A 25,641-nucleotide genomic window follows, 5' to 3' on the forward strand; every position below is an offset into this window, starting at 1 on the left:
TAAAACATTTTTCTTCTTTGGGCCCATCTTGCGTCTCTTCATGCCTAGAAACCGCGAATTCTCAAATATTTTTTTTTTGGTTATTCAAAATTATGAAGTTTTAAAAGCAGCATCCGACTTTCATCAGTATTGCCAAGTCGAGTCGTGAAAATAGATAGGCAAAATTAACTAGGAAAAACTTAACAACGCTTTTCGTCCGTAGAAATTCAAACAACAATCTGTTGATTCCCAAAAAACAATTACAACTTCATACGCTACAGGTTATTTAGCTGTTAGGTGCAATGTGTTTTTAGCTTATTTTTTGCTGATTTTTTCATACGTATCAATATATATATATATATATATATATATATATATATATATATATATATATATATATATATATATATACTAGCTGTTATATACTAGCTACCCCAACACCTAGTTGGTGGGGGCGCTTCGCACCCCCCAAGCCCTCCCGCGCGCGCAAGTCGTTACGCGCCATATTAGTTACGCGCCATTGTAGTTGTGTCCCTGTGTCTCACCTGTGAATATAGATAGATATATATATATATATTTTTAACTACGTAAAACTTGCGAATGTACAACATTCTTGGCTGTCCCATAGTCTGTGCATATAAATAGATTGTCAGGTTTAAACGACTCTTGAACATGCAACATATAATTGTCCATGGGGAAAACAATCTGTATTCAGATCTATACCTCATTATTCTAATGATTGCCCTTGAGCTTTGTTGATGGTGATTGCTAATCAAACATTCCCTGTGTCACTGTCGTCATTTATATATCCCCCTGTGCCCCCCAGCATCCCCGTTGTTGTTGTTTCCCTGTGTCCCGGTCGTCATTTGTGTCCCGGTGTCCCAGTCTGTAATTTCTCTTTGAGTGTCGCGGTCGTCATTTATATTCCCTGTGTCCCGGTCGTCATTTGTGTTCCGGTGTCCCGGTCTGTAATTTCTCTTTGAGTGTCCTGGTCGTCATTTATATTCCCTGTGTCCCGGTCGTCATTTGTGTCCCGGTACTTTGTTGATGGTGATTGCTAATCGAACATTACTTGTGTCCTGGTCGCTTTCTATTTGAGTGTCCCGGTCGTCATTTATATTCCCTATGTCCCGGTGTCCCGGTCGTCATTTGTGTCCCGATGTCCCGGTGTGTAATTTCGTCGATCTACAAACATGACGTCAGTCGACACACAAACATGACGTCACTCGACACACAGACAACTTATTTTTATATATATAGTTGTCCCGGTGTCCCGGTCGTCATTTGTGTCCTGATGTCCCGGTGTGTAATTTCGTCAATCAACAAACATGACGTCAGTTGACACACAAACATGACGTCATTCGACACACACACACACAGACAACTTATTTTTATATATATAGATAGACTAGCTGTTGGCTAGTCTAGCTAGTCTAGCGCCCCCACCAACACCTAGTTGGTGGGGGCGCAACGTGCCCCCAAGCCCCCCCGCGCGCGTAAGTATATATATATATATATATATATATATATATATATATATATATATGTGTGTGTGTTTTTAACTACGTAAACTACGTCTATAAATATATGTGTGTTTTTTAACTACCTCATGATTCTAATGATTGCCCTTGCGCTTGGTTGATGGTGATTGCTAATCGACCATTCCCTGTGTCGCCGTCGTCATTTATATATCCCCCTATGCCCCCCGGCGTCCACGTTGCAGTTGTGTCCCTGTGTCCCGGTCGTCATTTATATTCCCTGTGTCCTGGTCGTCATTTGTGTCCCGGTGTCCAGTCTGTGATTTCTCTTTGAGTGTCCCGGGCGTCATTTATATTCCTTGTGTCCCGGTGTCCCGGTCTGTATATACATTCGTTTTTTAATTGGTCTTTTTTTTAGTTTTTAGTTTTTCACCTTTTTTTTAGTTTTGTTAGTTATAGCTCATGATTCTAATGATTGCCCTTGAGCTTTGTTGATTATGATTGCTAATCGAACATTCCCTGTGTCACCGTCGTCATTTATATATCCCCCTGTGCCCCCCGGCGTCCCCGTTGTAGTTGTGTCCCTGTGTCCCGGTCGCCATTTATATTCCCTGTGTCCCGGTCGTCATTTGTATGCCGGTGTCCCGGTTTGTATATACATTCGTTTTTGAAATGGTATATGATGAAATAAATTTTTGTATTTTTCCCCTTTTTTCTTTTTAGTTTTTTTGGTTTTTACTTTTTTAGTTCTTTTTTATTTTTTCTTTTTAGTTTTTTTTATTTTTATTTTTTTTAGTTTTGTTTTTCTCTTTTATTTTTCATTTTTTTTCCTTTTTTTCTTTTTTTTTCTTTTTTTTAGTTTTTTAGCTTTTTTAGTTTTTTAGCTTTTTTAGTTTTTTAGCTTTTTTAGTTTTTTATTAGTTTTTAGTTTTTTTTTAGTTTTTAGTTTTTACCTTTTTTTTTAGTTTTTTTTTTACTTATATCCTGGTCGTCATTTATACTCCCTGTGTCTCGGTCGTCATTTGTGTCCCGGTGCTTTGTTGATGGTGATTGCTAATCGAACATTCCTTGTGTCCCGGTCGCTTTCTCTTTGAGTGTCCCGGTCGTCATTTATATTCCCCTATGTGCCGGTGTCCCGGTCGTCATTTGTGTCCCGATGTCCCGGTCTGTAATTTCGTCAGTCGACACACAAACATGACGTCACTCGACACACAGACACACAGACAACTTATTTTTATATATACTAGTTAGTGGGGTTGTTTTTTTGTAGTTTTTATCTTTTTTTTTTAGGTTTTTTAGTTTTTTTTACTTATGTCCTAGTCGTCATTTATTTATATTCCCAGTATCCTGGTCGTCATTTGTGTCCCAGTGTCGCAGTCTGTAATTTATCTGCGTCCCAGGCGTCATTTCTATTCCCTGTGTCCCGGTCGTCATTTGTGTCCCAGTGTCCTGGTCAGTAATTTATCTTTGAGTGTTCCAGTCTGTAATTTCTCTTCGAGTGTCCCGGTCGTCATTTATATTCCCTGTGTCTCGGTTTTTAGCTTTCTTTTTCTACTTTATTTTTCAGTTTTTTTCCTTTTTTTAGTTATTCTTCTTTTTCAGTTTTTAGTTTTTTTAGTTTCTTTTTATTAGTTTTTTTTTTCTTTTTATTTTTTTGTAGTTTTTACCTTTTTTAGTTTTCTTTTAGTTTTTTTTCTTTTTTAGTATTTAGTTTTTTACCTTTTTTTTAGTTTTTTAGCTTTTTATTTTTTTAGTATTTTCTTTTTAGTTTTTTTGTAGTTTTTACCTTTATTAGTTTTTTTTTCTTCTTTTGTATTTTACCTTTTTTATTTTTTTTTTCTTCTTTTGTATTAATGCTAAAGCCAAGGTTCGAACCTGGAACCTCTCGGACCTGGAACATAACGCTTTACCAGCTCAGCTACTTCGGCTTGAATACATTTGTTTTTGAATTGGTATATGATGTGTCCCGGTCGTCATTTATATTCCCTGTGTCCGGTCGTCATTTGTTTCCCGGTGTCCCGGTCTGTAATTTCTGTATGTAATTGGTCTGTAATTGGTGGGGGCGCTTCGCTCCCCCCAAGCCCCCCCGCGCGCGCAAGTCGTTACGCGTCATATTAGTTACGCGCCATTGTAGTTGTGTCCCTGTGTCCCACCTGTGAATATAGATAGATATATACATATTTTAACTACGTAAAACTTGCGAATGTACAACATTCTTGGCTGCCCCATTGTCTGTGCATATAAATAGATTGTCAGGTTTACCAACTCTTGAACATGCAACATATAATTGTCCATGGGAAAAACAATCTGTATTCAGATCTATACCTCATTATTCTAATGATTGCCCTTGAGCTTTGTTGATGGTGATTGCTAATCGAACATTCCCTGTGTCCCTGTCGTCATTTATATATCCCCCTGTGCCCCCCGGAGTCCCCGTTGTTGCTGTTTCCCTGTATCCCGGTCGTCATTTGTGTCCCGGTGTCCCAGTCTGTAATTTCTCTTTGAGTGTCGCGGTCGTCATTTATATTCCCTGTGTCCCGGTGTCCCGGTCGTCATTTTTGTCCCGGTCGTCATTTGTGTTCCGGTGTCCCGGTCTGTAATTTCTCTTTGAGTGTCCTGGTCGTCATTTATATTCCCTGTGTCCCGGTCGTCATTTGTGTCCCGTTGCTTTGTTGATGGGGATTGCTAATCGAACATTCCTTGTGTCCCGGTCGCTTTCTCTTTGAGTGTCCCGGTCATCATTTATGTTCCCTATGTCCTGGTGTCCCAGTAGTCATTTGTGTCCCGATGTCCCGGTGTGTAATTTCGTCAATCAACATAAATGACGTCAGTCGACGCACAAACATGACGTCACTCGATACACAGACAACTTATTTATCTATATATATATAAATAAGTTGTCTGTGTGTGTGTGTTTGTGTCCGTTGAGTGACGTCATGTTTGTGTGTCGACTGACGTCATGTTTTCGACTGACGAAATTACAGACGGAGACATCGGGACACAAATGACGACCGGGACACCGGCACATAGGGAATATAAATGACGACCAGGACACTCAAAGAGAAAGCGACCGGGACACAAGGAATGTTCGATTAGCAATCACCATCAACAAAGCACCGGGACACAAATGACGACCGGGACACAGGGAGTATAAATGACGACCAGGACATAAGTAAAAAAAACTAAAAAAAAAGATAAAAACTACAAAAAAACTAAAAAGAAAAAAAACTAAAAAAGCTAAAAAACTAAAAAAACTAAAAAAGAAAAAAAAACAAAAAAGGAAAAAAAAAAAGAAAAATAAAGGAGAAAAACAAAACTAAAAAAATAAAAATAAAAAAAAACTAAAAAGAAAAAAGAAAAAAAACTAAAAAAACTAAAAAAAAAGTAAAAACCAAAAAAAAACTAAAAAGAAAAATAGGGGAAAAATACAAAAATTTATTTCATCATATATCATTTCAAAAACGAATGTATATACAGACCGGGACACCGGGATACAAATGACGACCGGGACACAGGGAATATAAATAACGACCGGGACAAAGGGACACAACTACAACGGGGACGCCGGGGGGCACAGGGGGATATATAAACGACGACGGGAACACAGGGAATGTTCGATTAGCAATCACCATCAACAAAGCTCAAGGGCAATCATTAGAATCATGAGGTATAACTAAAAAAACTAAAAAAAGGGTAAAAAACTAAAACCTAATAAAAAGACCAATTCAAAAACGAATGTATATACAGACCGGGACACCGGGACACAAATGACGACCGGGACACCGGGACACAAGGAATATAAATGACGCCCGGGACCCTCAAAGAGAAATCACAGACTGGGACACCGGGACACAAATGACGACCGGGACACATGGAATATAAATGACGACCGGGACACAGGGACACAACTACAACGGGGACGCCGGGGGCACAGGGGGATATATAAATGACGACGGCGACACAGGGAATCGTCGATTAGCAATCACCATCAACAAAGCTCAAGGGCAATCATTAGAATCATGAGGTATAGATCTGAATACGGATTGTTTTCCCATGGACCATTATATGTTGCATGTTCAAGAGTCGGTAAACCTGACAATCTATTTATATGCACAGACAATGGGACAGCAAAGAATGTTGTATATCCGCAAGTTTTACGTAGTTAAAACATATATATATATATATATATATATATATATATATATATATATATATATATATATATATATATATATATATATATATATATATATACATATATATATATATATATATATATATATACATATATATATATATATATATATATATATATATATATATATATATATATATATATATATATATATATATATATATATATATATTCACAGGTGGGACATAGGGACACAACTACAATGGCGCGTAACTAATATGGCGCGTAACGACTTACGCGCGCGGGAGGGGCTTGGGGGGGGGGGTGGCGCAAAGCGCCCCCACTAACTATGTGTTGGGGTGGTTGGGTGGCAACAGCTAGTATATATATAAGATGTCCCGGTGTCCCGGTCGTCATTTGTGTCCCGATGTCCCGGTGTGTAATTTCGTCAATCAACAAACATGACGTCACTCGACACACACACACAGACAACTTATTTTTATATATATAGAAGATATAAAGATATATGGCTGTATGAGTTTCTGCTGAACCAGTCTAAACACAAGGTTTCTCTCCCATTGGCCTTATTACTTCAAATTTTCTCTAGGCATAGTTCTGTAACAACGGGAAATTTACGATTTATACCTTTCTGATCGCAGAAAATAGCTAATCGAACGGCAATCCTATCTTGATTAAGTTTCATCAAATCTGGGAAACCATCATCCATCAATATGTGTTCTAAAGGAGAAATCTTCTTGGACTCCATAATATATGGAAGCACCAATAATCCAAGATCCATTTCTGTTGCAACCACCAGTTTTCCATTTTCTTCTACTGTTTCGTTGATGAACCACGACCTGCACAACACAAATGTTTAGTGTTAAGTTTTACAAGCAGGGCCGTCACGTATGGGGGATGGGAGGACAACCCACCCCCCAATGCTTTAAGCCACTCGGTAAGAAAATGAGTCGGTAAAATCGTGGTGTGAAGCACTACGATTTTCCTACGCTAAAAAAGATTTCGTTAAACAAAAACCAGATAAATACTGACATGTCATCTACAGAAATCTCTATCTTGGTCGGTAAACACAGCAGTGTTACCTATTCCTGCCGTGATTTTACGAATGGTGCTACAATTTTCCATTTGGTTAAATAAAGAGCATGAAGATACTGACATGACATATACCGAAATATCTATTTCGGTCGGCAAATGCAGCAGTTTTACTGACTCATGCCGGGATTTTACGACTGGCCACAGTTTTTCCTTCAGTTAAAGAACCTGAAAACACGGATACGACATCTAACGAAATCTCAATCTAGGTTGGTATATGTAACGGTTTTACCGACTTGTGTCGTGAATTTACGGACGGTGCCAAAATTTTTCGTTCAGTTAAATGAAGAACATGAAAATACTGATAGGATGTGTACCATAACTTCAATCTTGGTCGGTAAATGTAGCGGTATACCAATTTCCGCAGTAATTTTTCGGGCGGTGCCACTATTCTCTATTCGGTTAAATGAAGAATATGAAAATGATTACATAGTATCCACCAAAATCTCGGTCGGTTAATGCAACGGTTTTACCAACGAATGCCCTGATATTACGGATAGCGCTACAGTTTTTTCATTCTGCTAAATGAAGAACGTGGGACACAGTAAAGCTTATCGTGTAGAATTTGTTCATTTGATAGCTTTGCTCTTTCAGCCAAAATATAAAACAAGTCCGAAGTCTTGCTCAAATAGTTTAATCAAAGATCAAGGCCTTCAATTCCAAATTTTTCACTGTATCTTAGTGCCGAAACAAATTAACAAGCAAAGTAGGAAAGACCTATGATGTACAGCTTCACCCAAAACTAGTTTAAATTGCAAAACTAAGTCTTTAATGGACAGCACCTTTCTGTCTAAGTAAGTACTAAAGCCTTGAAAAGACAGCAAAAAGACGAATTAATTGAAAACCGACGAGGGGTAAAGGTTTTTGTGGATATAGTGGAAACACCAGAAACATAACATATAGCTCTCCGTGGCGCGGCTGATGACAGCAATGAAAATTTTCCTCATATTGTTAACCTTGTTTCAACCCACATTTCAGCAATCGGTTGCGTGAAAAACGATAGAAAGGGATACGGTGAAGTACCTTAGTGATGCTTGCATGGCCTTGCTGAAGTTCATTCATAAGGCACTTGATGAGGGAAGAATTCCAGCTGCAATTTTCCTTGCTGTCAGAAAAGCATTTGACAGCATATTACATGCTATTCTATCTCCAAAATGGAACACAGGGATACGGGGAAACAGTTATCATTGATTTGTAACTTATTTATCTAAAAGGTCTATCAACATCGACCGTGAGCTTCAAGATCAATTCCGTGTTGATTTTTATGTCCCTCAAGGGTCTATCCTAGGACCTCTTTTATTCCTTATATTCATCTATGATCTTTTTATCGCTGTATTTGATGCAAATCGCCTTGCCTTAAATCTAGCTATATCTAATCTACTTATTTTTTCCAGATGAGGCACTTCTTGTCCTTTGGTTTAAACTATTTCTACTACGCATAGTGATATAACTCGTCTCCCGATTGACATGTACGGTTACTGGGTATTTTATTGGACGAAAATCTTTCCTTCAAACATCACTGTACTCTCGTGAAACTTGAGCTCCCCAGAAACCTAGAAATTCTTCGGAAGCTTAGTCATAGTTTCCTCTTTCTCTCCCTCATTCAACCTTATATGCACTACTATCCAACATTATGGCTATCGACATTTTCTTTTTTTACCTTCCCTGTTTTCAAAATATGTAGCACAGCAATTAAATTTTAGTGCCCAAGGTGACAGATCAGCTCAGCATGAATTAATTGGATGGTCAATACACATACGTCTTTCTTCCCTCTTGTTCCATTTTCAAGCATTTTCATGGACTTCTCCCTAACGTCTTCAAACAATTATATCTTTTAAATTCTGAACAACAAAATGAATCTTCTGTTTCTAATTCTCATAGAAATAATATGCATATTTTCATACATAAAACCAAAATCATAAGATCGGATTTCAATCCAATTTTATGTTGTGCATCCATATGGAATTCCCCACCAGTTAAAATTCGGCTATGTCATTCTTATGGACAATTTAAAAAAGAGCAAACCCACCACCTCATGTGCCTAGATAGTTAGTTCTCTCCTTCCTTCTTTTTTAGAGGGAGCTTTAAACTTCCCTTCTTTCCCAAGCTTTAACCTGTGTGATTACCTAAGAACATTTATTAGAATTTAATTGGTAATCAGTTATTGGATTTTTTTTTATTTTTTGGCTATTTGACAGTTTTGCATTAGAGTACCCTTGAGGACTGGGAATTAGAGTTCTTATAAAACAAGCAAACGAGGGAAGTTACCTGCCACAAGCGTCGGTGTACCTGCAAACAAATACAATTTCAAATAGGGATAGATCCAGTTATTTAGACAGTGAAAAAACAGGTACAATAGTTCAGATATTTCGATCACATATACAGCGACCGTCTTTCCAATGAAGGAAAACAAATTTCAAAGGAAGGTGACAAAGCCTTCTGTTGACAAATTTCATTAGAAGTTTGTTTTACATTTTGGCAAGATTAAAAAAGGAAACTTAGATCAAGACTTTGAATGAGTTTTATTATTGAACTCTCTCTGAAAATAATCCGGAAGTTCATTATATTGTGAAGGACCCAAAAATGTATTTATTTTGTTGTGTATAAATATGCTAGTTTCAATTTTATTATTTGATGTTTCTACTGAAGACGGTCGCTGTATACATGATCGAAATATCTGGACTTTTGTACCTGTTTTTCACTGTCTAAATAAATAGATTTATCCTCATTTGAGAGTTTATGTTTTCATCATAGAACGGCAATGTGGTCTAAGAAAACAATACCTAATTTAAGGTGCTGCGTCAAAAATACGGTGTAACTCCAAGAAGCTATCTCTTAAACCGCGGGGAATAGGTGAGCACGGACAGACACTTCCCTTGTTAATCTGTATAGCTTAGGCTGGCTGCATGGTAATCAAGCATCGACAGGTTGTGTGTCTTGTGCTGAACTTTTTACAGCAGCATATAGAACCCTGTGTTTTTATAACCAGATTAAAGAGGCGTATTGTGAAGAGTTTTATTTGAAACTGAACCAACCGTGGAGAGACCTCAAGTGTGTAAGTGCAGGTTGCAATTGCGGGTAAATTGTGTCCCATAGAAAATACGTAATAGAAAGATATGGAGGTGCGGAAGGCAGTGGTTTAAACATGTTGAGTTTTATTGCTTGTTTTGCTCGTTTTTGTATATGTTGTTATGTCTATGACAAAGAGCCTTTAATTGAACGTATATTTATACAGCGAAAGACAAGGCTTCAACCATTTAAGTTGCTTCAAAGTGTTTTGGAAAAGATACATTTAAGCATGCAATCGATACGTGCAAAAATACTTTATCGGTGGATATTTTTGAAAAGTGAAAAGCCTTTCATTCTGAAACATCGTTCATGTCAAATTTATCAGAAATAATCGGTGGCACAGTGCAACGCGACAAGCCTCCATCGTTTTTGTTAGAGTAAACATCTCGGGTGTGCCATCATTTCCAAACGATGCACCGACGGCTGTGGTCGTAAGATGAAAACCCGGCCCCTGCAACAGCCGCAGTCATCCCCTCCTACTTGTTCCAGAGTTATTAAAACTGAACATACCAGCATTATTAAAGTTGGTGCCGATTACAATATTTCCCAGATTACAGGGTCTATTAGTAGCGTCGTAAGTGAAGTGAGGTATGAAAGTTCTAGAATCGTGGAGCTGAACATTAAAACAAAAAAGAACTTGATCTAGCAACCATGTTTGGCGTCGATTAAACACTGCCTTTGCCAAGTGATTTTGACAACTGGAAAGAAGCACTTCGCTGCTCAAAGGCCTCATCAAGACTCAATTCGTCTGCCCGTGCGTAATTTTCTACCCACGTGTAAAACCAAAATTCGTTTTACAAGATATATAATGATTGCTTGTAGCAATGAGTGCTTGAAACTTCATTGCTTACAATTTCCTTGCTTGAACAGCAAGGAAAATCACTTTTTTGGGTAGCACTGATATGTCCTCTTTTTTTTCTTTTTTTGCACTATCAGCAAGGCACTGGAACATCATATGGAGTTGATTAAAGGCTTCTTTGAAAAAAAAATTGCTATATCTAATGTCTTTTGTAAGCAAATAAATAATCAGAATAACGGCGTTCCGTGACTACTAAGCTTCCTGCGTTGGCCCTGTGTTTACATTTTCAGTTATGTACACTTGGCAGTTCTGAGTAGAATAATTTCTTCTTTGTGTCACACACAATCAAATGAATGAATTATGGGTCAGTTGAACATATGAATTTATCTTAGAGAAAATAACATTCCTCTCTTAAATTGCATAAGCATTTACATTAGGATCAGCAGCAGTCACAACAGATTCATAGTTTAACTTGATGCAGCGACTGCTGCAGCAGTCACTGTAACCTAGTAAATAACGATTTTCAGTCAGAACCAAAATTTAAAAAAAACCTTTAAAAAAAATAAAACGCGAGAGTCAGGCGAGAAAACATTGCCATTTGACTCTGAATCAGGAATATTAACTGTGATTTTGATCAATCCTTATGGTAAAAGTATTTTGTATAAACAAATTTATCAGAATTTCGTAACATAGCCTCAAAACTCTCAAAAATGGTGTCAAATTAAAATGAATAGTCATGCAAAACGTGGAAATAAATGAGGACCGATAAATAAAATCTAAAACGAACACGAATTAAAATGATTAATAAGATCAAAATTTAAAGCAGAAATTATCACAAATATCTACATACAGAGGGTAACAAGTAATTGAGACAGTAATTATTTTTGTTATTACTTTACCTTTTCCATTCAGCTGTGTTTTTAAGCATATCATAAATCAAATTTTTTCTATTTGTTGAAGTATTTTTGCGATTTCATCAAATTATTTTATATACACCGCAGTTTTGAGGGAAATAAATAAATAATTGTTATAACTGCTATATTTGATTTTAAACAATAGGTAAAACATTGCCCATAAAACACTGATTAAAATCGCTGTTAAAGTTGCTGATAGATGACCAGAACTCTCAGTAATTAACTTAATCGGCATATAATTTGCGGCTAGTAGCACCTCTTACAAGGGCATATCCAGTTGTTAAAGAAATTGAGAATGGTCTTTATAAATGTTTTGTAAATAATTGTTTGATTATATAACTTCTAACTTTAACTATGTCTACTTACCTGGAGACATCATTAATGCAATTTGCCTCAAAAATCGTATCAGCTTTTTTGTCTGGCATTAAAAACAATCTTGATTCTTTCGTTCTAGGGTGAGGAAGTCGCAGGACAATCAAACCACAACTGGTGTCTTCAAGTAAATATTCTAAAAGAGAGTAACGGTGCATTAAATGTCCCTAGTAAATACTATGACAAATGTTATCAAAGGTTAAATGTCTATGTGTCTTGAATAATGAATTTGGCTCATGAAATTGGCTCAAATGAATAAATCTCGTTGTTATATAAGTGAGTTTTTTTCTGCAATGTCCCTAGTAAATACTATGACAAATTTTATCAAAGGTTAAATGTCTATGTGTCTTGAATAATGAATTTGGCTCATAAAATTGGCTCAAATGAATAAATCTCGTTGTTATACAAGTGAGTTTTTTCTGCAATGTCCCTAGTAAAATACTATGACAAATTTTATCAAAGGTGGTTAGTCTATGTGTCTTGAATAATGAATTTGGCTCATGAAATTGGCCAAATTTCATGAATTGAGCCAATAATGAAATTGGCTCAAATGAATAAATCTCGTTGTTATATAAGTGAGTTTTTTTCTGCAATGTCCCTAATAAATACTATGACAAATTTTATCAAAGGTTAAATGTCTATGTGTCTTAATTTAATTTATCCAGCATCATTTATTGACAAAAAAACCTTAACATAAACAAATCCCCTCCAAATACCACTGCATGATATGGAGGAGAGACAACTAAACAAATCCAAAAGAAGAAAAAATGAAAACAATTTAACATAAACCTAAGAAGGGGTTTAAAAACATAACACAACTACATCATCATATTCCCTGCTCATTTAATACTCCACACTAAACTCCTTCCTAAACAAACGTCAATAAACATAAAACTCTATATTTAATGATTTAATATCAATTTAATCTACCATTTATGTATCTTATTACATTAATAATAAAAATCATGTTTAGAAAACAATTCATTCTTCAACTGCCCTTCAAATTCACTTAAATTACTATTTAAATTTTTTAATGCAATGAATCCCACAGCTTAGCCCCTCTAAAAACAAGAGAAAACCCTGATTTAGACGTAACTAAATTATTAACGTAAATTTTGTTCATTGACTTTGTGCCATGGGAATCAACTTCATTAACTTAGTGACCACACCCATAGATGGGAGGATGTACTCGCACCAAAACTGGTTGAAAGGGTCCCCCTCCTGAGAAATGGAAAACACTTGGCTGGAAATGCAACTCCTTAGCATTATTGGCCACTTTCCAGCAAAAAGCATCCTATGTTTAATAATAATAATAATAATTTATTTATGACCCACAAAATACATAAAACTGTGGAGTAAACACACAAAAACAGAAAAAAACGAGAAAAAAACATAACAACATAAATAACATAACAACATACAACACAAATAAATTACCTCAATTCCAAAAAAGGCCAAAGAGGGTGAAAAACACAAATCATTTGCTGAGCTTTAAGAGATATACCTGTAGATAATTAATTCAGTCGCGAAGGCGCATCAATGATGTCAAATTTAGAAACGACTGTATGATTCCGATACCAACGAGGCAGAAGTAGCAAATACTTGCAATACTTAAAATATCCTGAACGTATTTTCTTTGTATCCTTCTTGCAAAGGAGGAAAGGAAAAACAGAAAGATAAAAACAACAGGGGCACAAAAACTAGAATAAAGACGGCATAGTCCTTTTCGACGGAATAAAAAACGGAATAAAGACGGCACGCTAGAATATAAGCATTTTATATTCTTTGTTCAAAGCAGTTTATAAGCATTGTTTCAAATAGCCAAATTTCAAGAGGTACAGCAGAAAAAAGTTATATCGACACAGATCAATCAAAATGAAAACAGCAATTAAAACGTTGTAAACAGTAGCATATTACAAAAATATTGGTCAGAGAAGAAAGAAACTGAAATTTTATTAAAATAAAGGAGCCAATTATTTCATCTATACACAATTTCGAGGAGTTTTTTTTCTTTTCTTGGCTGCACCTATAGGTACAACTTAGTAAAGAGTGAATCAGGGCCCATAGAAACCAAAAGTTCAAAAACAAAAACAAAAAAAAAACTGTCAAATCAGGAAGGATCGCCATTTGAAGCTGATCCGAGAATGACAATTGCTATTTGGGGTAAACTTAACGGTAACAGATTGTTGCAAAAAAAAAGAATATACGGCAATTAAAAGAAATTTTAACCCTCAAGAATCGTGTCGGATCGAAATAAAAGCTGCGCCACCATAATCGAAAACCCGCATATGGGAATTACAGCACACATCTTGGACAACAAGGAAAACAACTTTTCCGCATGGGATGTAGCGATATGTTTCCTTTTTTAGTCTAGTTTTCCCAGGGATGATCGTACCAAACGAGTGATCGTAGGATTATTTGAAAAGAAATTTCCATAAATAGTGGGTTTTTTTCAGTAAAGAACGATAATATTAATAGTAGATGTACACAGGTTTACAGCAGGTGTATTCTCAATACCAACTTTTTCAAAACCAATTTTGGGGCAAAAGAGTGTTCAATCCCAAAAAACTTTAGAAACCTCGTTTTTAACGAGCTATTTTAAAATACAATTATTTTCATCAATATTGCTTTTGATTAATATTTCATTCTAACGTTAACAACTTGAATGTTATGCTATTTCAGATTCTTCCTATTATGCTTGTCTTTTTATATTTCTATTTTTGAAACTAGTGGTTCAAAAGTTCTCCTATTTTGAATATCTTATTGTAAATTTCAATAACTTAAAACTTAAATTAAGCTTAACCTTTCACAAAAACTACAAATTTGATTTCAGATAGCTCCACTTAGACCCAATTTTCGTGAGAGAAGAATGTTTTACTTTAGGTAGTCGTATTATAGGCATACATTTTGGTAAAGAACAGAAAAGAATGTTGTAGCCCCCACGATTGCTCATAATTCAAAGTCTCCTTTTAATTAATATTTTATTGTTGTATGTAATATTGACTTTTTTTTTATTCTATCCACTACTTTAAAGGTTAAATTTTAATGTTTCACATTTACAAAATAAATTATTTGATTTTACTGTTTACTAATATTATAAAAATTTAGATATACTTAAAATGAAAATATAAACAAGGCTAGAATTGCTAATTTTACAAAAGTAAATAATAATTGAAAAAAATAAGAAGATTTGTGAATAGACCTATTGGGCAAAAATAATAAAGCCGTGTTTTATCTAGCAACCGATCCAACATAGATTTATGCTGCTTACAACTCACAGACAACTAAACGCGACAAAACTGATCACGCACAAAATTGTTTTGCAAGTACTGCTACTCATACTGACCATAAGAAAGATTAATTTTAAAAACAAAGTTTTTCCAAGGGAAGTAAAGAGCGGAGTTGAAAGTTAAAACAGACAAAAATTATTATTTCATGGCCTGTCTAATTTATATCAATAAAACTAGTACAAAATAAACCAAATAATTATGTTTCCTTATGTTTCTAGGATTATAGAAAACTAAACGCAAACGTCAAGTATAATAAACAGGAATATTGATTTGGGAGACAACAATAAACTAATCGATAAAGCTGTTCATAGTCTTACATCAGTTGTGACATCACTAACTTTTACTATACAGTTATAATTATCCTGAAAACATAAACGTAAAAGTAAAAATCTTTTTAATAGCCGCGAAGTAATTGAACAGTATACAGAAATACTGGATTGATTTACCAGGTAGAATTTTGGCTCGCCAGCTATAATACCAATAGTGAGTAATATACAATCTTAAATTGTAAGAAATATGTTTTAGTATTATTTAAAATGACAATCAAATAAGAAATAGACAACAGTGGATTTCAAGCTATGATACAAATTAAATAAAAAAAAACAAGATTTTTTAATTGAAAGTACGGAGCGACATTAAAACTTAAAACGAACAGAAATTACTTCGTATATGAAAGGCTGCTTCCTCATCAACGCCCCGCTCTTTACGCTAAAGTTTGACTCTTTCTCTCAACTCTTCTTTTTAAAACAGTAAAAACCTTTAGCGTAAAGAGCGGGGCGTTGATGAGGAAGCAGCCCCTTTCATATACAAAGTAATTTCTGTTCGTTTTAAGTTTTAATGTCGCTCCGTACTTTCAGTTAAAAAAAATTGTTTTTTTTATTTAATTTCTGAACGTTTTTGAATCAATGTATGTCTTGATTTGGAATAATTGAAACGAAATTTGCATATTTATTTTTTTTGGCTAAATGGCTTTCTCATAGTTTTGATCGAACGATTTTGAGAAAAAAAGGAGCGGGGGAGGAAGCCTAATTACCCTCCGATTGTTTATTTACTAATAAAAACGTAATGTTTACTAATTTTAAACGAATGTTTAAAAGTTTATTTGCTAATAAAAACGAATGTTTTTATTAGTAAAAGATAAACATATATATATATAATCTATTATATACTAGCTATTGGGGTGGCGGTTCGCGCCACCCCAACACCTAGTTGGTGGGGGCGCTTCGCACCCCCCAAGCCCCCCGCGTGCGTAAGTCGTTACGCGCCATTGTAGTTGTGTCCCTGCGTCCCACCTGTGAATATGTATATGTATATAGATATAAAAATATATATATAAATATATATATATATATATATATATATATATATATATATATATATATATATAAAAATATAAATATATATATATATATATATATATATATATATATATATATATATATATATATATATATATATATATATATATATATATATATATATACTAGCTGTTGGGGTGGCGCTTCGCGCCACCCCAATACCTAGTTGGTGGGGCGCTTTGCAACACCCCCCAAGCCCCCCCGCGCGCGTAAGTCGTTACGCGCCATTGTAGTTGTGTCCCTGTGTCCAACCTGCGAATATATATATATATATATATATATATATATATATATCTATATATATAAAAATAAGTTGTCTGTCTGTGGATGTGTGGATGGATGTGTCAGGTGACGTCACCTGAAAAAACTGGATTAGGTGACGTCAAAACTGAAAAAACTAAAAAAAGGCAAAAACTACAAAAAAAACTAAAAACTAATAAAAAAAATAAAAAAGCTAAAAAACTAAAAAAACTATAAAGGTAAAAACCAATAAAAAACTAAAAAAAAAACTGAAAAAACTAAAAAAAGGCAAAAACTACAAAAAAAAACTAAAAACTAATAAAAAAAGTAAAAAAGCTAAAAAACTAAAAAAACTAAAAAAACTAAAAAAATGTAAAAAAAAACTCTAAAAAAAAGGAAAAAACTGAAAAATAAGCTAAAATAAAGGTAAAAACCAATAAAAAACTAAAAAAAAAAGAGGAAAAAACTAATAAATGACGACACTCAAAGAGAAAGCGACCAGGACAAAAAACTAAAAAAAACTAAAAACTAATAAAAAAAATAAAAAAGCTAAAAAACTAAAAAAACTAAAAAAAGGTAAAAAACTAAAAAAACTAAAAACTAAAAAAAAACTAAAAAAGGTAAAAACTAAAAGAACTAAAAAAGAAAAAAATAAATGACGACACTCAAAGAGAAAGCGACCAGGACAAAAGGAATGTTCGATTAGCAATCAACAAAGCACCGGGACACAGGGAGTATAAATGACGACCAGGACACAAGTAAAAAAAAAAAATTAACAAAACTAAAAAGAAGGTAAAAACTACAAAAAAACTAAAAAGAAAAAAAAACTAAAAACTAATAAAAAAACTAAAAAATCTAAAAATCTAAATAAACTAAAAAAGAAAAAAAAAGGAAAAAAATAAAGGAGAAAAACAAAACTAAAAAACGAATGTATATACAGACCGGTACACCGGGATACAAATGACGACCGGGACACAGGGAATATAAATAACGACCGGGACACAGGGACACAACTACAACGGGGACACCGGGGGAAACAGGGGGATATAAATGACGACCGGGACAAAAAAACTAAAAAGAAATAAAAACTAAAAACTAATAAAAAAAACTAAAAAATCTAAAAATCTAAATAAGCTAAAAAAGAAAAAAAAGGAAAAAAATAAAGGAGAAAAACAAAACTAAAAAACGAATGTATATACAGACCGGGACACCGGGATACAAATGATGACCGGGACCCGGGACACAGGGAATATAAATGACGACCGGGACACAGGGACACAACTACAACGGGGACACCGGGGGAAACAGGGGGATAACCTGACAATCTATTTATATGCAAAGACAATGGGACAGCAAAGAATGTTGTATATTCGCAAGTTTTACGTAGTTAAAACCATATATATATATATATCTATATTCACAGGTGGGACATAGGGACACAACTACAATGGCGCGTAACTATTATGGCGCGTAACGACTTACGCGCGCGGGGGGCTTGGGGGGGGGGCGCGAAGCGCCACCCCAACAGCTAGTATATATATATATATATATATATATATATATATATATATATATATATATATATATATATATATATATATATATATATATATATATATATATATATATATATATATATATATATATATATATATATATATATATATATATATATATATATATATATATATATATATATATATATATATATGTATATATATATATATATATATATATACATGTTTTTAACTACGTAAAACATGCGAATATACAACATTCTTCGCTGTCCCATTGTCTATGAATATAAATAGATTGTCAGCAACATATAATCCTGAACATGCAACATATAATTGTCCATGGGAAAAACAATCCGTATTCAGATCTATACCTCATTATTCTAATGATGTGTCCCTGTGTCCCGGTCGTCATTTATATTCCCTGTGTCCCGGTCGTCATTTGTGTCCCGGTGTGTAATTTCTCTTTGAGTGTCCCGGTCGTCATCTATATTCCCTGTGTCCCGGTCGTCATTTATATTCCCTATGTCCTGGTCGTGATTTGTGTCCGGGTGTCCCAGTCTGTAATTTCTCTTTGAGGTTCCCGGTCGTCATTTATATTCCCTGTGTCCCGGTCGTCATTTGTGTCCCGGTGTCCCGGTATGTAATTTCATCAGTTGACAAACATCACGTCAGTCGACAAACAACTTCATGACGCATAAAGTTCAATCCTTAAAATGACGTCAGTCGACACACAAACATGACGTCACTCGACACACACAAAGACAACTTATTTATATATCTATACTAGCTGTTGGGGTGGCGCTTCGCGCCACCCCAACACCTAGTTGGTGGGGCGCTTCGCGCCCCCCCAAGCCCCCCCGCGCGCGTAAGTCGTTACGCGCCATATTAGTTACGCGCCATTGTAGTTGTGTCCCTGTGTCCCACCTGTGAATATAGATAGATTTATATATGTGTTTCAAACTACGTAAAAATTGCGAATATACAACATTTTTGGCTTTCCCACTACTGGAAGCTTTCCGTTTCCAATTGCCAGCAATTGATCTGAAAATGTTTGACCAGAATCATCGTTTTGCAATCGGACACGCATATTTGTAGTTAATTTTAATATTTTTACGTGTGCCCATAAATTAGAATTTTTCAGGCAAGCATTCATTTCGTCTGCAGGAGTTAAACTACGTAAAAATTGCGAATATACAACATTCTTGGCTTTCCCATTGTCTGTGCATATACAAAGCCGTATGCACTAATAATGACGTCATATGCAAACGCTCTTTTTACAAACAAACAAACATGCATACACACAACTCGTTTTTATATAGATAGATAGATAGATGGATACAATACAAATTAACTGCGTAAAACTTGCGAATATACAACATTCTTCGCTGTCCAATTGTCGCTGCATATAAATAGATTGTCAGGTTTACCGACCCTCGAACATGCAACGTACAATTGTCCATGGGAAAAACAATCAGTATTAAGATCTATACCACATTTTTCTAATGATTGACCTTGAGCTTTGTTAATGGTGATTGCAAATGCTAATCGAATTGGGAATTGCAATCTTTTAAATTGAAAAGGCAGATCCGTTGGAATCATGGGAATGCGAGGAATAAGAACAGCCTTACCCTCAAAAGGCCCTGTCAAGATTGTCGCCTCTATTAGGCTTTCCATTGTTTTTTTTACGGCAAGTCGCGTGCCATTGCAAAGCTTTGGTGGGTTGATATTTCTTAAAAGTATTATTGGTACGCCTATTTTTAGTTGTAGCACGTGTGGTGGAAACCCTGAAAGATATATGGAATTTAAAAATTCAGATGGATAATTAACCGCTTCATTTGGTTCCAAAACTGTGTCGACTGACTTGCAAAGGACTGCCTGGTCTCGAATCTTGGTCAAAACAATATTGTTGATTTCGTGGACGTCTATATTTTTGGGTGCGAGAATCGCTCTTTCACTTAGCCATTTATTATTTTTATAATTTTTTAGAATATTCGGAAATACTTTTTCAATCAATTCATTTTTGGACGTCACTAAACTACAGAAATCAGCAGGTAGTTGTATACGTCCTGAGATTGAGTCTATCGTATCATAAATGTCTTTTTGTTCCGACGTTAACTTGTAAATGTTATTTTGTACATACGACAATAGATCACTCGTACTGTAACTTTGTTCACGATCCAATTCTACACATGTCGAAACAGCAGCGATACGGTTAGGTGAAGGCATTCCCAAATCCTGAAGAGGTTTGTTTGCCATACGTACGCACAAATCTTCTATAATAACTAAAGTGTCGTTATAAATTTCTGATGTAAAATCAAAAGTCATTTCTGACGTCTCTAACTGTTTTCGATGGAGTATATCTTCGGACATTTTTGACTTATATTTTTCCCATAACTCTGTAGGAGCTGATGGAGAGCAAGTGTACGAATTTGACTTGGGGTTGACGTTTCGCACGCGTCATTGATGCAGTTATCCCAGTGTTGGTCATTCTCCAATAAATTCAGAGCTTGGCATGCACTACGGTAAGTGTCATGTATAGTACCGTTTACAGTTCTCAAATACTCAAAGGATGTCGGACCGGGTACATTCACCAAAAGCAGGCGTAGAAAGAAGCATTCATGTTGATTGGGGTGAACGGTGTTGAGTCTTCCTATCGTGGTATCTTTGAAGATGGTAGGTTGGCCGTAAACCCACTGGTTATCTACTTCGATGGTGGTACCGTTGCCATTGTAGGTTTTTCAGTCATTTTACAATTAGAAATTTCTCTTTCAACGGTCTTCTTACAATTAAAAATTTGTCTTTGAACGATATTCTTAAATACCTGTGTCCTGGTCGTCATTTATATTCCCTGTGTCCCGGTCGTCATTGGTGTCCCGGTATCCCAGTCTGTAATTTCTCTTTTTTCTTTTTTCAGTTTTCTTTTTCTTCTTTATTTTTCAGCTTCACTATGAAATACATATCGCCGAACTTTTGTTTTTTTAACTAAAATCTGGTAGTCATTGATGACCTTATCCAAGTCAAAATCCCAAACCCAATCATCATCGCTATCATTTTCAGTTTTAATATGTTTTGACTCTCGCTGTCCAGGTGGATCTTCATCTAACTGCGCGGTTTTGCGTTCTTTAGCCTCAAGCCTGTTTCCTTGCTGTTCTTTTGATTCCTCGGCACGCTTTCTTTTCTGACTTTCTCTATCAGCAGCAAGTTTTTTGGCATAGACTCTTTGAGCATCTTCATCAGTCATTGTAAACTTAAACATTAATAGAATTCTACGCGAACATATGTCTTATATAACTTGAATGACGTCACCTTCAAAGCAAAAATGATGGCAACTAATTTCATGACGTCAGCCGAAACATGACGTCACCTGATCCACGATCCACAGATCCACAGACAACTTATTTTTATATATATATAGACTAGCTGTTGGGGTGGCGCTTCGCGCCACCCCAACACCTAGTTGGTGGGGCGCTTCGTGCCCCCCCCAAGCTCCCCCGCGCGCGTAAGTCGTTACGCGCCATATTAGTTACGCGCCATTGTAGTTGTGTCCCTATGTCCCACCTGTGAATATAGATAGATATATATATATATATATATATATATATATATATATATATATATATATATATATATATATATATATATATATATATATATATATATATGGTTTTAACTACGTAAAACTTGCGAATATACAACATTCTTTGCTGTCCCATTGTCTTTGCATATAAATAGATTGTCAGGTTTACCGACTCTTGAACATGCAACATATAATGGTCCATGGGAAAACAATCTGTATTCAGATCTATACCTCATGATTCTAATGATTGCCCTTGAGCTTTGTTGATGGTGATTGCTAATCGACCATTCCCTGTCCCGGTGTCCCGGTCGTCATTTATATCCCCCTGTTTCCCCCGGTGTCCCCGTTGTAGTTGTGTCCCTGTGTCCCGGTCGTCATTTATATTCCCTGTGTCCCGGTCGTCATTTGTATCCCGGTGTCCCGGTCTGTATATACATTCGTTTTTTAGTTTTGTTTTTCTCCTTTATTTTTTTTTTCTTTTTTAGTTTATTTAGATTTTTAGATTTTTTAGTTTTTTATTAGTTTTTAGTTTTTTTTTCTTTTTAGTTTTTACCTTCTTTTTAGTTTTGTTAGTTTTTTTTTTTACTTATGTCCTGGTCGTCATTTATACTCCCTGTGTCCCGGTGCTTTGTTGATTGCTAATCGAACATTCCTTTTGTCCTGGTCGCTTTCTCTTTGAGTGTCGTCATTTATTTTTTTCTTTTTTAGTTCTTTTAGTTTTTACCTTTTTTAGTTTTTTTTAGTTTTTTAGATGAAAATTTTTTTTAGTTTTTTCCTTTTTTTCTTTTTAGTTTTTTATTGGTTTTTCCTTTATTTTAGCTTATTTTTCAGTTTTTTCCTTTTTTTTATTTTTTTTTATTTTTTATTTTTTTTAGTTTTTTACCTTTTTTTTAGTTTTTTTAGTTTTTTTTTACTTATGTCCTGGTCGTCATTTATACTCCCTGTGTCCCGGTGCTTTGTTGATTGCTAATCGAACATTCCTTTTGTCCTGGTCGCTTTCTCTTTGAGTGTCGTCATTTATTTTTTTCTTTTTTAGTTCTTTTAGTTTTTACCTTTTTTAGTTTTTTTTAGTTTTTTAGATGAAAATTTTTTTTAGTTTTTTCCTTTTTTTCTTTTTAGTTTTTTATTGGTTTTTACCTTTATTTTAGCTTATTTTTCAGTTTATTCTTTTTTTTAGTTTTTTTTATTTTTTTTAGTTTTTTACCTTTTTTTAGTTTTTTTAGTTTTTTTAGTTTTTTAGCTTTATTACTTTTTTTATTAGTTTTTAGTTTTTTTTGTAGTTTTTGCCTTTTTTTAGTTTTTTCAGTTTTTTTTTAGTTTTTTATTGGTTTTTACCTTTATTTTAGCTTATTTTTCAGTTTTTTCCTTTTTTTAAGTTTTTAGTTTTTTTAGTTTTTTACCTTTTTTTAGTTTTTTTAGTTTTTTTAGTTTTTTAGCTTTTTTATTTTTTTTATTAGTTTTTAGTTTTTTTTGTAGTTTTTGCTTTTTTTAGTTTTTTTGTAGTTTTTACCTTCTTTTTAGTTTTGTTAGTTTTTTTTTTTTACTTATGTCCTGGTCGTCATTTATACTCCCTGTGTCCCGGTGCTTTGTTGATTGCTAATCGAACATTCCTTTTGTCCTGGTCGCTTTCTCTTTGAGTGTCGTCATTTATTTTTTTCTTTTTTAGTTCTTTTAGTTTTTACCTTTTTTAGTTTTTTTTAGTTTTTTAGATGAAAATTTTTTTTAGTTTTTTCCTTTTTTTCTTTTTAGTTTTTTATTGGTTTTTACCTTTATTTTAGCTTATTTTTCAGTTTTTTCCTTTTTTTTAGTTTTTTTTTATTTTTTATTTTTTTTAGTTTTTTACCTTTTTTTAGTTTTTTTAGTTTTTTTAGTTTTTTAGCTTTTTTACTTTTTTTATTAGTTTTTAGTTTTTTTTTGTAGTTTTTGCCTTTTTTTAGTTTTTTCAGTTTTTTTTTTAGTTTTTTATTGGTTTTTACCTTTATTTTAGCTTATTTTTCAGTTTTTCCTTTTTTTTAGTTTTTTTTTAGTTTTTAGTTTTTTTAGTTTTTTACCTTTTTTTTAGTTTTTTTAGTTTTTTTAGTTTTTCAGCTTTTTTATTTTTTTATTAGTTTTTAGTTTTTTTTTGTAGTTTTCGCCTTTTTTTAGTTTTTTTAGTTTTTTAGCTTTTTTATTAGTTTTTAGTTTTTTTTTGTAGTTTTTGCCTTTTTTTAGTTTTTTTTAGTTTTTTAGCTTTTTTATTAGTTTTTAGTTTTTTTTGTAGTTTTTGCCTTTTTTTAGTTTTTTCAGTTTTCAGTTTTGTCACCTGATCCAGTTTTTTCAGGTGACGTCACCTGATCCATCCACAGATCCACACACAGACAACTTATTTTTATATATATAGATATATAAAAATAAGTTGTCTGTGGATCTGTGGATCGTGGATCAGGTGACGTCATGTTTCTGTGTCGGCTGACGTCATGAAATTAGTTGTCAGGTGACGTCATGTTTCTGTGTCGGCTGACGTCATGAAATTAGTTGTCGTCATTTTTGCTTTGACGGTGACGTCATTCAAGTTATATAAGACATATGTTCACGTAGAAATCTATTAATGTTTAAGTTTACAATGACTGATGAAGATGGTCAAAGAGTCTATGCCAAAAAACTTGCTGATGATAGTTCCTCGGCACGCTTTCTTTTCTGACTTTCTCTATCAGCAGCAAGTTTTTTGGCATAGACTCTTTGAGCATCTTCATCAGTCATTGTAAACTTAAACTTTAATAGATTTCTACGTGAACATATGTCTTATATAACTTGAATGACGTCACCGTCAAAGCAAAAATGACGGCAACTAATTTCATGACTTAATTTCAGAACTTAATTTCTGTGTTGACTGGCGTCATGAAATTAGTTGTCGTCATTTTTGTTATGACGATGCTTAGTATATTGTAAAACACATTAATTTGGTTAATAATATACCATTTAAAACACCAAAATGAACATGCTGGAGTAGTCACTCGGTGAGAGAGGGTGTCAGAACGGAGAACGAAGGTCCCAGGTTCAAATCCTGGTTAGGCTAAAAAAGGTAAAAATCTAAAAACTAAAAAAAAAACTGAAAAAACTAAAAAAGGCAAAAACTACAAAAAAAACTAAAAACTAATAAAAAAAAAATTAAGAATAAAAATAAAAAAAAATAAAAAAGATAAAAACTAAAAAAAAAAGTAAAAAGAAAAAACGAAAAAAAAAAGCTAAAAAAAAGGTAAAAACCAATAAAAAACTGAAAAGAAAAAAAGGAATAAAACTAAAAAAATTTTCATCTAAAAAACTAAAAAAAACTAAAAAAGGTAAAAACTAAAAGAACTAAAAAGAAAAAAAAAACTAAGAAAAGGAAAAAAACTGAAAAATAAAGGAGAAAAAGAAAACTAAAAAAATATAAATAAAAATAAAAAAACTAAAAAGATAAAAACTTCAAAAAAAACTAAAAAGAAAAAAGAAAAAAACTAAAAAACCTAAAAAAATGTCGAAACCAATAAAAACAAGAGCTAAGAGCTCATATGGCACTTGTGACGAGGTCGGAAGAGCCGAGAGCTCATATGGTACGAGGTCGGAAGAGCCAAGAGCTCATTTGGACGAGGTCGGAAGAGCCAAGAGCCAAGAGCTCATTTGGCACTTGTGAGAAGGTCAGAACCTAAAGTTAAACTTTATAGCACAAGATCCTTCTAAATATCAAATTTCATTAAGATCTGGTCACCCTTTCGTAAGTTACAAATACCTCAATTTTCAAAATTACCTCCCCCCTCCCAATTCCACCAAAGAGAGCAGATCCG

The 25,641-nt window shown here is 34.1% G+C and overlaps 2 protein-coding genes across 2 annotated transcripts in view; one reads left to right on the forward strand and one right to left on the reverse strand.

The window, feature by feature from the left end:
- Nucleotides 1-25,641, forward strand: part of LOC136027528 (zinc finger MYND domain-containing protein 11-like) — a 447,024-nt gene that overhangs the window by 44,417 nt on the left and 376,966 nt on the right. The window lies entirely within an intron of this gene.
- LOC136027756 (ribonuclease H2 subunit B-like) overlaps nucleotides 1-25,641 on the reverse strand; it is a 96,084-nt gene that overhangs the window by 31,170 nt on the left and 39,273 nt on the right. The window contains exons 2-3 of the mRNA XM_065705214.1: nucleotides 11,851-11,992; nucleotides 6,238-6,449 (exon numbers count right to left, since the gene is read on the reverse strand). Coding sequence (XP_065561286.1) covers nucleotides 6,238-6,449; nucleotides 11,851-11,992 — 354 coding nt within the window. The remainder of the gene's footprint in view (nucleotides 1-6,237; nucleotides 6,450-11,850; nucleotides 11,993-25,641) is intronic.

This window comes from Artemia franciscana, chromosome 5 (genome assembly GCF_032884065.1).
Source record: "Artemia franciscana chromosome 5, ASM3288406v1, whole genome shotgun sequence".
NCBI classification, from domain to species: Eukaryota; Metazoa; Arthropoda; class Branchiopoda; order Anostraca; family Artemiidae; genus Artemia; species Artemia franciscana.